The sequence below is a fragment of the Bos mutus genome, chromosome 2, assembly GCF_027580195.1.
Source record: "Bos mutus isolate GX-2022 chromosome 2, NWIPB_WYAK_1.1, whole genome shotgun sequence".
NCBI classification, from domain to species: domain Eukaryota; kingdom Metazoa; phylum Chordata; class Mammalia; order Artiodactyla; family Bovidae; genus Bos; species Bos mutus.
The window spans coordinates 40,470,250-40,486,452 of record NC_091618.1 but is presented as its reverse complement, the minus strand read 5'-3'; the positions used below and the strand labels follow the sequence as shown (position 1 = coordinate 40,486,452).

Sequence of the window (16,203 nt, the reverse complement as noted above, 5' to 3'; positions counted from 1 at the left end):
CAGATGTCTAAACCCATTCTTTGAACTGTTTCTGGAACCCAAGGTTGGCCACTGAATCCCTTTGTCAGCCTCAGAGTGAAAGCAGTGGCTGCTTTCACTCCTTCCCTTCTTTAACACCACCCACTTGATTTTGCCCTGGGTGGTAACTCTTCCACATTCTCAGTTGTATGCGGCTAACCCACCTCCTAAGGCTGAAGTGATGGCCACAGTCATCTGCTTAGTGACAGTCATGTGATCCACAAAGGTCAACGAGAGCAAGTTCTGGGACATTTGCTGAAACTATTGGAAGAGAGACGCTTTCTTTCCACTGGGGCTTAGACACTAAGATAGGAGCTGTGGGTGTCCATGCGGGGGAAAGAGCCTATTTGAGAATGAAATTAACAGAGAAAAACAGGCAAAGGGGTAGGAAGGAAGAGAGTTTCTAGTCCTGAGGACAACATCTAAGCACCTGGACTCAGCCAAGTGTGAAGACAAATCGAATTCTGTTCGTCTTAGTTATAGGAGCTAATAAAAAACCCTGGAAGCTAACTCAGGACTGAGTCAGGGTTCTCTACTTATAACTAATAGAGTGGCCATTTCTGCATCTCCAAGGCCTACATACAGTCTCAGGTTCTTGGGCTGGAATCCCAGGGAAGTCAGTGCGTCAGACAGCAGTCATTCTGAGTTCTGGGTGTGAGTTCTCCCTTAGATCCAGCTCTAGACACTGGTCTCCATCCTACCTGGGAGAAAGTTCCCAGGTCCCCTGACACACTTCCTGAGACATCCTTCCAGTTCAAAACTCTAGCTGGTATGTTAGTAAGCTGTTCTGCTCAGGTCAGCAAGGGTTCCTGTTCAGGGCAGAATTTCCCTGTATTTGTTCATTCCTAAAACAAAGAAAGAGAAAACCCCTGGCCCTATCTGCTGACCCCAGCACTCTCCACGCACTGTTTGTGTTCATTTCTCAGATACACATGCCGGATAGAACCTCAAGAAAATGAAGCAAAATAGAACAAAGTAAAATGAAAAAAAAATTATCATAACAGGAAAAATAAGAGTAGAAAGTGATCTAATTCAGTAACATATTGAATAACAGTAATTCTAACCATAACTGCTTATTTGGGGCTCTGATTTTGGTATAAGCAAGATACTTGAATAATTCCTTGGCATAGCATCTAAAGGGGATTTGATTTACTATAGAAGAGTGATAAATTTTCTTTAAAAGCAAGTACTTGATGTCACCGGTATAAGAAAAAGCAGTACAGCCTGCGGGGAATTTAGTGTTTGACTGTCCTGTGCCGAGGGCACACTTAGTACTATCCACTGCCTCTTCTCTTTCTTTCCCTTTCTCCTTTCCCTCTTCCTTTCTTCCTTCTCTCCTTCCTTCATCTCAACAGCGTAGAGAAAGAAGATCTAAGTCGGGAAGTTGTTTTTGTAGGTATTTCTCTGAAGTTAACATTCTTACAAGAACTCTATAAAGAAGGTACCATTCTTAGCCCCATTACCAGATGAGATATTCATCAAAAAGAAGCAAAGCCAAAATCTGAACCCAAGTAGCCTTGACTCCAGAGCCCATGCTTTCAGCCATACCCAGTTCTCAGGCTGAGCAGAAGGTCAAGCTGAACTGTCCGTTTAAAGAACTGGTAGTAGTCAGAACTGATGGACGGTCTTCCCCAAATACCTGCACCTCATCCCCAGAACTTGTGAATATGTTATGTTCAAAGGCAAAGGGGAATTAAGGTTGTGGGTGGAATTAATTTGCTGGTTAGCTGACTTTCAAATGGGAAGCTTACTCTGGATTATCTGGGTAGACCCAATGTCACTGCAAGGGTCTTTAAAAATGGAAAAGGGAATTAAAAGAGAAAACCAGAGAGATGGAAGCATGAAAAGGACTCAATAGCTTTGATGATGAAGAAATGGGGTCAGGAGCCAAGGAACATGTACAAAGCTGAAAGCTGGAAAAGGCAAGGAAATGGGTTCTTCCCTTGAGCCTCAGGAAGGGAATGGAGAGCAACCCACATCTTGATTTCACCCCCAGGGAGATCTGTGTTGGACTTCTAACCCAAGGAACTGTAAAATGATAAATCTGTAAAGATAAATAAGGGTGATACTAAACTTGTGACAACTGGCAACGTCAGCAACTAGAAAATGAATCCAGAAGTTAATCTGGTCAAGCCTGAGCAGCAAGGCCCTGCAAGAAAGCCACAGAGCATGTACCAAGAACTCTGTGTGTTCAAAAGAGGCAAGTGGGGATTCGAGATGGTAAGGAGCAAAGCAGAAGTCTTTGCTACTAGTACAAAATCTTTCTCTTTTCTTTTCCACATCCTGAGAACATACGGGACAACAGTATTTTTAAAAAATTAATTAATGAATTAATTTTTGGCTGTGCTGGGTCTTTGCTGCTGCACGTGGGCTTTCTCTAGTTGCAGCAAATGGGAGCTACTCTCTAGTTGAGGTATGCAGGTTTCTTACTGCGGTAGCTTCCCTTTTTGCAGAGCATGAGCATTATTAGGTTTCATGGGGCTCAGGAGCTACTTCATGGCATGTGGAAATCTTTCCAGACCAGAGATTGAACCCATGTCTCCTGCATTGGCAGGTGGATTCTTAACCATTGGATCACCAGGGAAGTCGCATGGGACAACAGCATTCTTGATTTAGGACTTCATTTGAAATAACCACTCAGTACTGTATGTGTTCCATACTTTCATTCTCCTTTAACCAACTGCTTAACCTGTGCTGAGTAACTAGCAATCTGTATAAGCATCTGTCTTTACTCTTTAAATTCTTTCAGAAAAAAAAAAAAAAAAGTGAAAACCCAACCAATTCTTTAACATGGTATAAAATAGGATCACACCCCTCCTGAATCAAACTAGCATCATTGTTTGTTAAAATTCTAGGAAGAGCATGGATTTAGAATGAGACTGGGTCCCTCACCGTTGAGGTCTTATTTAAATCCAATATACCAGTAGGATACTTAGTCATGATTAATTTATATTTATTAAATTATACTTACTGAGTTCCACATAGGAATAGTAAAGTAAAAACTAATAGATAAACTCTGCATCTAGAAATGCAGAAGCTAGTAATTCTAAGGGTAATATACCCCCAGCGGGTATTTAGGAGTGTACAGCTGTCAGATGACCTTAAATAAGAAAGTTCTTAATGACTAAAATTTGTTTACTGCAGAGAACTAGCCAAACCCCTATTTTCATTTCTCTTGCTGATGAAAAGCGCCCCCTAAAGTCACATGGGCATTGAGCCAACAGCAACACACCAGGGCCCCAAAGGGCTAGATATAGGTTGATGTTTCTCACCACCTATAAGTGGGCTGACAAAGAGATCAAAGATCAAAATGCCTCCTCTGAACTTCTAGGATCTTGGAGGTACTACCGTGGAGCAGGATCCTTGGGTTATAGCTGCATATGGCTACTTAGGGAAACAGCCCTGCTTACTACCATCAGCAGCCTCTTGCTCTATGGGCTGAGAAACAACACTCATCCCTTTAAGCACCTGATCACTGAGTGGGCTCTTCTGCGCAGTTTGATGGTAAGATAGCCCAAACACCTCATTGCTTTCTCCCCAGACCTGAAGCCAGAGGTCACAAAACTTAATGTCTTTAAGGTCAGGCAGATAAAGTAAATGGGTGCAATGGGTCAAGAGTAAGAAACACACAGCGTTTTTAAACCATCTGATTCTACTTCTGTGAATAAAAGAATGTTGCTCTTCATTAAAAGGAGATAACTGGACATGCTGCACAGCAACTGATGCCCTGCCTTCACGCTGGGAGACCGTGGTGAGGGAGGGGGAAGAGAAACGAGTAATCACAGGACCATTACCAAAGGCAGCGGTGACTATTCAGCTCCAGAAAACTATGGCCACCTGCGAACGTGAGTCCACTGTTACCAGATCTTCCAATTTTTCAAAGCCAGGAACAGAGGCTTTTGTGACATTTAGCAATTTGAAATGTTAGCAAAACAAACAAGAACTCATGTATTTTTTAATTTACCCTATAGGCAAAATAAAAGTATAAGTTAGACTTGGTACCTGCTTTAAGGTCAAGAAACCCCAATCTTACTTAGTTCAGCCTCTAAGTAGCATAGTCTGAGGGCTTCCCAGGTGGCGCTAGTCGTAAAGAACCCACCGTTCAATGCACGAGACCTAAGAGATACAGGTTTGATCCCTGGTTCAGGAAGATCCCCTGGAGAGGGAAATGGCAATCTGCTTCAGTAATCTTGCCTGGAAAATCCCATGGACAGAGGAGCCTAGTGGGCGATACAGTCTGTGGGATGGTAAAGGGTTGGGCATGACTGAAGTGACTTAGCACGCATGCCGACAGGGCAGTCTGATTATTCAATTATATGAGGCAAGAGAGAGATTTCTCAGGCTCATACATACTCCAACAGGATCCAGTGCTCTGCTAAGGGCTATAAATGTCCTCTTTTTTTGAAGGTAAAAGTCTTCTAAGGAATGCCAAGTCCGCGGTCACTCCAGGCTTTCCTTCCATCACTTTGGGACCACTCCAGCTCCCCGTGCCACCTCCCAGACCTGCTCTATTTTCAGCACAGTTCCTGCAGCTGAAGTACAAGGTGCTGCCTGTCAGGAGACACTAACGAGGCTCCACCCCCTGGTTTCTGACACTGCTGAAAGGCACTGACTCTCCTGCCACAGAAGTTTGAGCTACTCGCCAGCTGCCCCAAATACCATGTCAGAGTTTATACCATCTGCTCAGCAAACTTCTAGCTCCAGAAACCAGAGTATATTTTGATGAGGAAAATCAAGCAAAAGACTAACTGAACTACCCATCCCTGACATCTCCTACACTGAAATATCCAGTCGGTTTGAAATTATTTCTCCATATACATCAGTCAGGTTTAATCCTAATATGTTAAGTGCTGGAGAGATGCATTGTTGTTGTTCAGTCGCTCAGTCGTGTCTGACTCTTTGTGACTCCACGGACTGCATGCCATATCCTTCACTATCTCCTGCAGCTTGCTCAAATTCATGTCCATTGAGTTGATGATGCTATCCAACCATCTCATTCTCTGTCATCCCCTTCTCCAGCATAGACAGTTGAATACTGCTTAATAACTCAGTTGACTTAAGAGGAATACTAAGTCTGGCAATTTCCCCATAACAATTCTTTGCCTGTTTCCAAGGCTTATGGCTATCCATAAAGCACGATTTCCAAATAATAGCCTCACCACCTTTCAGGGAAGGATGACTCATGTGTACCTACTACCACCACACTCTGATAACTCACAAAGGATATATCTTCACCCCCACTGATATAATGCCCTTCCTCATAGGACTGTGGAGCAACATCAACATCACTGAAATATAATCTATAGGAGAATAGCTGCTGATTTCTATAAATTCAGGGGGACTCTGAGGTGAATGGGGCAGAAATGACAAACAGGTTGTATTTTGGAGTAGCAGAAGAGAGCTCTAAGGGACGGACAGACAATAGCTTCATGGAGTATACTTCCTCAGCCTTGGGGTGGGAGGTTATCTTTGGGCTCCAGGAGGCATGGGGGCTTTATTTAGTTCTTCCAGAATGAAGATAAGAGGAAAATAGGCTCTTCAGGAAAAACGAAAAAAAAAAAAAAGGGGGAAGAACAACGTGAATGCTTCTTTATAAGCATCTTAAAGGAGCACCAAGGCACTGGCCACCCATGAAACATGGCCACTCCTGTCCTGCTCTGCACCAGAGGAAGGTCTGGTGAGGGGGCTGGGGGAGGCAGGATGCAAAAGCGATCGCATTTCCTCCACTGGAGAGCCAGGCCTCTGCGGACATCCTGCACACCCCTCCTGCCACCCTGCGAGCAAGGGGCCGAGCCGGGGAACCCTGAGGCTTTCAGGGCTTTTATCGTATTAGAAGCATTTTTCTCATCATAACCGAGACCTTTAATATTGCATTAAAAAGATGGTTAATTTTCTTAAGCTTCCTTTTAAACACAGAAATAGGATTAGAAGGATAACACGCTCAGATGCAAGCCCATTATTTGATTACGTCTAAACCTAATCCTGCCTTCACCTTGGCCTGCAGAGTCTCCATTTTGGGGTTTATTGGTTGATAATGCCAGGGCTGTCAGATACTATTACTTGTGTAGTGTCTGTTGCTACGTGCTCTTTCTTCCACTATCAAATGCTGAAGGTCTGAAATTGAATTATAGGATGAGTTCTCAAAGCCTCACCATCTTTTAGACCTTTGTACCTACTTTTAAAGAAGAAAGGATGGCTTAGGCCTCCCAAAACAATGGGAACTCTCTTCAGTAAATTCATTTCTAACAATGCTTCAAAGGAGTCCTATAACTAATTTCTCCTCCTTCATGCAGGCTTTCTACTTCTCACATTGAGAAAAACGGTATTGATATTAATAAAAAGATCAGAAACTACCGGCGACCATTCTCTAGTCTATTAATTTTCTTATTATACTAAAATTATCTGTCACATTATCCCCTCGAGGGTAGGAGTTAGGTCTCACTGATATCTAGAGACCATCACAATTCTGGTGTTCATGAAATACGCATGTAACTGACCTGAGAATCCATATCATCTCTTGATTGTATGCAAGGAGGCACCCTTATCTAATTGGTTTTCTCCATGGAGAAGTAAGAGGCATCGCCAGGCCCGATCTCTTCGAGAGAGGCTTGTGATGAAGCCAGGAGCGCACGACCAACCCAACCTCCCACCCACTTCATCTCCCGTTCCCTTCCCGCCAGCTTCGAAGTTTCTTTACCTGTCGCAGTGGTTGCATTTAAAGGGCTTTGCACCTGTGTGTTTCCTGTAGTGCCTTGTGAGCTCATCGCTTCGTGCAAAACGCCACTCACACCCTTCCCATGAGCACTTATAAGGCTTCTCACCTGCAAGGAGAGATGGAATGACCATGGTCAGTGACAGGAACAACATGATCTGGGTCTGTTACCTACTCTTCAGTCTTGGAAAAGGGCTATAAAATCATTCCTGAAAGGCTAAATTTCCTAACATAGTGTGTCACATTTTTTTTAAGCCTCTTAGTGCTTTTGTTGTTGTTATTTTTTTTTAACCTTCAAAAGTGGTTTCACAAGATCTTCAAATCTAGAGCTGTCATTTCAGTTCCCAGAGTCAAAGCATTTCCTTCGACTGGAGAGGGATCAATTTTTATTTATTTTCTATTCTCTGGAGCTCTCTGACCCCCCACATTCCAAGCAGAAAGGAAATGTGCTATTTTCATCAGAACCACAAATGCTTCTAATTCTATTTTTCTCCAGAACCTAGAGTAATTTACCATTTCAGCCTTTTTAGTCTTTTCCCCTCTCTTCTCTCCTACCACAAAGTGTAGCCAGGCAACTGACTGACAAGGCAAAGAGCTCAGGGCTCCCAGAACCTCGGTTCCTTCCAGTAAATGTGAGTGGATGGACACTCATGAGGAAAGGCTACAATTTAAGAGCAAAACAAAAAATCACTTAACGATTCCTGGTATTTATGTAAAATATAGTCACGAAAGTCCCATTTAAGAAGATCATCACTTAATGACTCTAGCACATTCATATTCGAGAGTGATATGCATTATTACAAAATATTTTTAAAGTCAATTTGTAGAGCAAGGTTTCAGGCACGCTGAAGCTGCTTAGAAGCATGAAATCCAAGCTCTGTGCTCAAGTGACCTTTCTGAACAGTAAATACAGATGGAGGAATATGGGAGAGAAAGTACATGACGTTTCCTAAGACCTTTTTTTTTTTTTTAACCCATCAACGTCTGTCACCAAACATGACAAATATTTACTCTTCCAACTGTATGGTGGGCTGGTTCTAAAAAGAAGAAAAGTGATCTCTGAAATCATGAGAGTTACCCAGCCCTGTCACTGAGAGGCTGGTTAGCATAGAGGTTAACAGCCCTCTGAAGCCAACTTTCATAGGCTCAACTTTTGGTTCTGCCCTTAACTATCTATCCTTCGGCAAGATGATAAACTTCTCTGTGCCTCTGTCTTCTTTTACAAATAATAGTAGTATGTACCTCAAAGGGAGAGGATAAATTAATGTACAGATGTACTATATATTAATCAGAACAATGCCTGGCATAGATACAATTAACATAACTGTAAAACAGTATAAATGACCAAACCCGAAATTTCCAGATACACAAGTGCCGAAGTTGTCCGGCTGCCCCATTACTTCTCCACTTTTAATAGCTCAATCTTTCACCAGGCAGCAGTTTAGGAGGCCTTGCCCAGATACTATACTTGACCCGCTTTCTTCTTTCCACCTTTCTCCTTCCCTTTAAACCTAACTACAAAGTGTTCACAATTCTTTATTTGTATCACCTAGAATTGAACCAAACAGGATGGAAAATGTTATTTCATTAAATCGGTGCCCTAGTGAGCCGCTGCTCTGTAAGACCCACGGAGAAGAGGAATGAGAAATACAGGCATCTCTTTTCAACTGAACCAAGAGGACATGAAGGTGGGCCAGAGGCGCAGGAGGAAACCCATTCAGTTTTGGAAACCAGAAAAAAAAAAAAAAAGAATCACTAAGCGGAGTTAAAAGTTCACCTTCTAGATCCTTACAGCCACAATTTTAGAAAAGTGTGCCTGCTGCAGAGAGAAGGTGAAGCGTGATGGGGTCAGGTCAGCTTCAGAGTTAGCACACCTGGGATCTTACTCTGTTTGTTATAGACGCGAGGCCTCAGGGTCCCCATCTGTCAAATGGGGGTGAGATTCCTGTGTCTATTGTGAGGTTGACGTAAGGTGTTGTGTATCAGGCATTTCTGGAGCCTGGAGCAAGGTAAATGGTTAGTTAATCTGAACCCCTATTCCTCCCCATTCGCCTGTATTCTCAGAGGCAGCTAAGGAGACAGGTCTAAGTGGCGGTCAAAGAAACTTCTAGGACTCAGGCTCCAGCCTGCTGAGCCTGGAGTCACTCTGGGCAACCTAAATATTGAAAAATGGGAGAGTCTTTTTAAGTCTGAAGTGTTACCTCAGTATACTGACGGAGAATGGACCAGAAAGACCGTGTCCTTTAGATCTGCTCTGAATGAGTGGGATGTTGAAGGGGAACTAAGAGACCCAAGTTGGAGAGAGAAGTACCAGAGAGGACTGTTGGCATTATTTACTTAATGCTACTAATCACCCATGAGCCTCTGTTACTTCAAGGAAATCTGGCAAACACAACAACAAGAAATGGAGAATGAGGCACCAAAGACTTCAGAAATTCCAAATGCCCCTTACTCCCAAAGGCCTTCATGTACAAGTAACACTGGAGGGTCCTGGAACCTTGGGTACCAAGCACACCTCAAAAGCAACAATGAGGCATCTGGAAATGCCATGACATTCTGCAGCAACAAGCAGAGACATCCGGTCCCCAAAATCAATCCCACAATCGAACAGACCCATCCATCATAGGCAACCACACTCTGAAGGACACAGGAAGGACAGAGACAAAATGGAGATTAAAGTGGATGTCTTTGGGTTTTTTTTATTAATTTCTAAGTGTTTGCTTTTTCCCTTGCTGAATTTTTTAAAATTAGTTTTGTTCTGTTTTATGCTGACAAATAATGTCAAGGATTTAGTTATTTCCCAGAAGATAACGTGGATGCTCTGTTAATTCCTGGCACAAACCAAGCACCCTCTCCCCAGTAGCTATTTCACAGCATGCTTCCAGTGGCTGTGTCCCTGTTGCAGCTGTAAGACAGAAACTACACACAGCTGGACTTGGCTCTGAACCGTGTCGCCTAACACTGTCTCCTGCTTCAGCAGGTACTACACAGAGCAACACTGAGGACAAGCCCCCCCACCCTGCCAGTTTAGCCAAGTTACGCTATCGCGATTCGTCAAGCTATTTTCCCAACATCTGATTAATTAACCCACAAGTTGTCATTTCTGCAAATGCTCATAAAAAATTTAAAACAACTAAGAAAGAACTCAACCAAATGAAGGAGTAGTGCCTGAAACAGGGGGAGTTCAGAAATCAGAGGGACAGGAAAAATAGAATGGGGAATACAATTTCATGTTTAAAGCTCACTCATACCGCAGGGCACAAATTCATGCTTCCTCACAAAATGGCCTCTGAAATGCAATGTGGTTGAAAGCAGAGTGGCCTTCTATTCCATTTCTTACAGAATAACTCTCTACATCGTGATCATCACATTTGATCAAAAAATAATGTCACCATTGCCTTCTGAACATGTACCTCCAATACATGTAGATTAATCCACGAATTATATAAATGTACTAATGTCCTAATACATTAGGACATTATAAAACATAAACTCAATATAGAAATTTAAAGGAATTAGGGTCATTTAAATATAAACAGGGTCTTCCCCGGCGGCATAGCAGTAAAGAATCCACCTGTAATGAAGGAGACGCAGGTTCGATCCCTGGGTTGGGAAGATTCCCTGGAGAAGGAAATGGCAACCTACTCTAGAAACTCACCTGGAGAATTCCATGGACGGAGGAACATGGTGGCTTACAGTCCATGGGGTCACAAGGAGCTGGACAAAACTGAGCGACTAACTGCTCCCCCCACACACAAATATAAACAGAAGTTATCAAATTTTCTCCCTGCATTCAAAACGACAGTGTTGCACAACTGTACTTCGAGACCACTGCCCTACAGGGTAAATGAGAAGATCTTAGCTCCGCGCTCACTGGTGTCTGTGCTTCCAGCCTTGGTCCCTACAGTCTATTCTGCCTGCAGCAGCCAAAAGAACTCTTTGAAAATATAAATCGGAGCATGTATGTCCCTTACAGGGGACTTTAATCTTTCTATTTCCATATAATTATTTTCTTTAACACCCTCTGGGATTTTATTTTATGCATTGAAAAACATTATTCTGTAGAGGGTTCCACAGGCTTCACCAGACTGCTAAAGAAGTTCATGACCCAAAAAAGGTTAAGAAGAAATTAAAATGTAAATGTTCCAATGGGTTCCTACTGCTTTTAGGATAGAAGTCAAAAGCTTTTAAGGTCCTATTGTATAGAATCCCCACGATCTGCCCTGGCCAACTCGATTACTCATGCCCTACCTGACTGCTCCCACCTCAGAGCTTTTGCACTTGCTCCCTGTTCTGTCTGGAATGCTCCTGTTCCCTCGCTGCCATCAGGTCAATGCTCAACTGTCTCCACTTCAGAGAGATCTACCCTCGGCATTCTCTTTTGAGCAGCAGCATATTTTGTCATCTTCTGGGACCACTTAGTTGTGTCAGACTTTATTTTTGGGGCTACAAAATCACTGCAGATGGTGACTGCAGCCATGAAATTAAAAGACGCTTGCTCCTTGGAAGAAAAGTTATGACCAACCTAGACAGCATATTAAAAAGCAGAGACATTACTTTGCCAACAAAGGTCTGTCTAGTCAAAGCTATGGTTTTTCCAGTAGTCATGTATGGATGTGAGAGTTGGACTATAAAGAAAACTGAGCGCCAAAGAATTGATGTTTTTGAACTGTGGTGTTGGAGAAGACTCTTGAGAGTCCCTTGAATTGCAAGGAGATCCAAACAGTGAATCCTCAAGGAAATCAGTCCTGAATATTCATTGAAGGACTGATGCTGAAGCTGAAGCTCCAATACTTTGGCCACCTGATGCGAAGAATTGACTCATCTGAAAAGACCCTGACACTGGTTAAGATTTAAGGTGGGAGGAGAAGGGGATGAGAGAGGATGAGATGGTTGGATGGCATCACCGACTCAATGGACATGAGTCTGAGTAAACTCCAGGAGTTGGCGATGAACAGGAAGGCTTGGTGTGCTGCAATCCATGGGGTCACAAAGAGTTGGACACGACTGAGCAACTGAACTGAACTGAGTCACTTTGAAATGAGATTGCATAATGTTTGTGTGCCATACTGTCTGCTTCCCCTAGGAGGGTATAAGCTTCATGCAGGCATCTCTTTTGTTCGTTGTGATACCGACAGTACCAAAGTGGGGCCTGGCTCAACCTTGTAGAATACACTGCATGAATGAAGCATCTTTTCTGATTTGCAATGAAGACCCAAGTCCACACAGAGGAGCAGGACAGTCTAAGCAATCTCAGTCCCTCTCTATGTTCTGACCTGACTTAAGAGCAGAAAATAATTGCTGGCTTGTTTAAACCCGGCCATACCTCTGTGTCAGGGACCACACTGTGAAACTCTACAATGGATTAAGTATTACTTCACCATCATAGCTCACTCCCACTTCTTTCCTATCCACCTGAGCCTAAAAAAGGAGTATCCTGAAAATCTTCCTGTAACCTTCAACTCACACCTGGGATTGGTCTCCTGAGCAACATCTCCTCTGGGAAACCACGTGCGTCATTTTACGGAATTCATTTGTAAAGGTTCTCACTGAAGAAGAGGCTGGGAGAGTGTAAGTGATATGTCAAATGTATTGCACTATACATTTGCCTCTAAGACAAAGACTGTAGCATGAAGTATGAACAGGTGTCAGAATCTTGCATTAAAAGTCTTTTGAAAATAAACATCGCTAATGCAAATTTTCTGCATTCACTTCCTGATCTGAAAAATGTCAAGTTCCTAATCCAATTCCTAAGGAGACTAGGACCCTGACGTACCCAGGTTTCAGTTAAAACCAATTTCATCTATTTACTTTTCTTTTTTAAAAAAATGTAGCTACTAGATTTCTGTTGTCTGGGCATGTTAGGGTCCTAGTCCCCTTAGGACTTGGATTAGGAATTTGTAATTCTGTGGATCAGGAAATAGAAAAGCAAAATAGAAAGGAGGAAAAATACTCTGTAATGGGTTTATATTGCTACTGAGTACATCTAGAGGGAACCAGCAAAGACCTATCAATTGCTTTCACATCACACTCAGCAGCACTAGAGAATTTAAGCTACCTGGGGAATAAAGACATTGAGAGAGAAAATGTCACTACGCTTTCTTAACATTGGAAAAAGAGTAACCAGTAAACATCACTCCATAGTTTGGCAATTGCTTCTCAGGGGGTACCTGCTACAACAAGAAAATACTCCAAGTTCTTAACTCTGCTTTGGAAAACTGTCTCAGAGTTCCTCTTAGATTCAAGATGAATCCTAAATACTTTCTTTAGGTGACTGATGGAAGAATGAGACAAGGACTTTATTTTCCATAATTTCAAAAGCATTTATAGTAACTACATAAAATAAAACACATACTCTTTTATTTACACTACATGTTGATTCTTTTCATTCATTAATCACTTGCTCATCCAAAGGCCAAATAGATGCTATGACCTGAGTTACTGAATTTACAAAAAGCACTAGTCACTTTACAGAGCATGTAAACATTTACTCTATTTTTAAAATTTTTAAAACAACTAATAAAATAAAAACTGGCCTAGGTTAGGTTAACTCCTCATCACTTGGCATGTGTGTGTCCTTAGTCGTTTCTGTTGTGTCTGACTTTTTGCAACCCCTTGGACTGCAGCCCATCGGGCTCTTCTGTCCATGGGATTCTCCAGGCAAGAATACTGGAGTGGGTTGTCATGCCCTCCTCCAGGGGATCTTCCCAACCCAAGGATCAAACCTGCAACTCATGTCTCCTGCATTGGCAGGTGGGTTCTTTACCTCTAGTGCCACCTGGGAAGCCCCTTCATTGCCTGGATTACCACCTTAAAATGGTTCTTTAAAGATCTATAATCTAGAATTTAAACTTTATGTCCTTAAGTAGCTATAGCTCCTATTTTAGAATGCGGAGAGAGGTGAGAAAGGATTTTGACTTAATCCCACAACTGCTGACACCTGTGGTGTCCAGTGTAGTAGTTACGAATCATATATGGCTGTGAGCATTCAAGTGAGCCTAAGGCAACTAAAGAACTGAACTTTTAATTTAACTTAATTTTAATTAAAATTTAAAAACTGAAGCAATGTAAAGAATATTTTACACTTTTGTTTTGGTTAGTTAACATATATTGTTAAAATTATTATCACTATTTCTATTTACTTCTTAAAAATGTGGTTACTAGAAAAATTTAAATCACATATATAGCTTACAAATATTTCTATTTTGGACAGTACAGGTTAAAATATATCTTCTATGTGGAATTCCCACCATTAATTCAAGTGTAAGGGCTCATCCTTTCTAAACTCTTCCCAATGCCCAGCCCAAAAGCTACGTTCAGATGAGATCAGATCAGATCAGTCGTTCAGTCGTGTCCGACTCTTTGCGATCCCATGAACCGCAGCACACCAGGCCTCCCTATCCATCAGCACACCCAGAGTTCACTCAGACTCATGTCCATCGAGTCAGTGATGCCATCCAGCCATCTCATCCTCTGTCGTCCCCTTCTTCTCTTGCCCCCAATCCCTCCTAGCATCAGAGTCTTTTCCAATGAGTCACCTCTTCGCATGAGGTGGCCAAAGTACTGGAGTTTCAGCTTTAGCATCAGTCCTTCCAAAGAACACCCAGGGCTGATCTCCTTTAGAATGGACTGGTTGGATTTCCTTGCAGTTCAAGGGACTCTCAAGAGTCTTCTCCAACACCACAGTTCAAAAGCATCAATTCTTCGGTGCTCAGCCTTCTTCACAGTCCAACTCTCACATCCATACATGACCACAGGAAAAACCATAGCCTTGACTAGACGGACCTTTGTTGGCAAAGTAATGTCTCTGCTTTTGAATATGCTATCTAGGTTGGTCATAACTTTCCTTCCAAGGAGGAAGCATCTTTTAATTTCATGGTTGCAGTCACCATCTGTGGTGATTTTGGAGCCCAGAAAAATAAAGTCTGACATTGTTTCCACTGTTTCTCCATCTATTTCCCATGAAGTGATGTGACCGGATGCCATGATCTTCGTTTTCTGAATGTTGAGTTTTAAGCCAGCTTTTTCACTCTCCACTTTCACTTTCATCAAGAGGCTTTTGAGTTCCTCTTCACTTTCTGCCATAAGGGTGGTATTGTCTGTATATCTGAGGTTATTGATATTTCTCCCGGCAATCTTGATTCCAGCTTGCGTTTCTTCCAGTCCAGCGTTTCTCATGATGTACTCTGCATATAAGTTAAATAAGCAGGGTGACAATATACAGCCTTGACGTACTCCTTTTCCTATTTGGAACCAGTCTGTTGTTCCATGTCCAGTTCTAACTATTGCTTCCTGACCTGCATACAAATTTCTCAAGAGGCAGATCAGGCGGTCTGGTATTCCCATCTCTTTCAGAATTTTCCACAGTTTATTGTGATCCACACAGTCAAAGGCTTTGGCATAGTCAATAAAGCAGAAATAGATGTTTTTCTGGAACTCTCTTGCTTTTTCCATGATCCAGCAGATGTTGGCAATTTGATCTCTGGTTCCTCTGCCTTTTCTAAAACCAGCTTGAATATCAGGAAGTTCACGGTTCACGTATTGCTGAAGCCTGGCTTGGAGAATTTTGAGCATTACTTTACTAGCATGTGAGATGAGTGCAATTGTGCGGTAGTTTGAGCATTCTTTGGCATTTCCTTTCTTTGGGATTGGAATGAAAACTGACCTTTTCCAGTCCTGTGGCCACTGCTGAGTTTTCCAAATTTGCTGGCATATTGAGTGCAGCACTTTCACAGCATCATCTTTCAGGATTTGGAATAGCTCAACTGGAATTCCATCACCTCCACTAGCTTTGTTCGTAGTGATGCTTTCTAAGGCCCACTTGACTTCACATTCCAGGATGTCTGGCTCTAGGTCAGTGATCACACCATCATGATTATCTGGGTCGTGAAGATCTTTTTTGTACAGTTCTTCTGTGTATTCTTGTCATCTCTTCTTAATACCTTCTGCTTCTGTTAGGTCCATGCTATTTTTCGAGCCCATCTTTGCATGAAATGTTCCTTTGGTATCTCTGATTTTCTTGAAGAGATCTCTAGTCTTTCCCATTCTGTTGTTTTCCTCTATTTCTTTGCAGTGATTGCTGAAGAAGGCTTTCTTATCTCTTCTTGCTATTCTTTGGAACTCTGCATTCAGATGTTTATATCTTTCCTTTTCTCCTTTGCTTTTCGCTTCTCTTCTTTTCTCAGCTATTTGTAAGGCCTCCCCAGACAGCCATTTTGCTTTTTTGCATTTCTTTTCCATGGGGATGGTCTTGATCCCTGTCTCCTGTACAATGTCACGAACCTCATTCCATATTTCATCAGGCACTTTATCTATCAGATCTAGGCCCTTAAATCTATTTCTCACTTCCACTGTATAATCATTAAAGCTATGTTACTACCCTGCTTTCCACATTCACAAACCCTAACATGCATCATCTCCAAAACACCTCATCTCTGTTCACGTGTGAGCAGGTCAAGTCAAATAATGAAACT

General features: G+C 42.3%; 1 protein-coding gene across 3 annotated transcripts in view; it reads right to left on the bottom strand.

Annotated features, from left to right (window-relative positions):
• KLF7 (KLF transcription factor 7) overlaps window positions 1–16,203 on the bottom strand; it is a 105,134-nt gene that overhangs the window by 7,279 nt on the left and 81,652 nt on the right. For all 3 annotated transcript variants that reach the window (XM_070387644.1, XM_070387635.1, XM_005908303.3), the window contains one exon: window positions 6,716–6,839. In XM_070387644.1, the coding sequence (XP_070243745.1) occupies window positions 6,716–6,839 (124 nt within the window). The remainder of the gene's footprint in view (window positions 1–6,715; window positions 6,840–16,203) is intronic.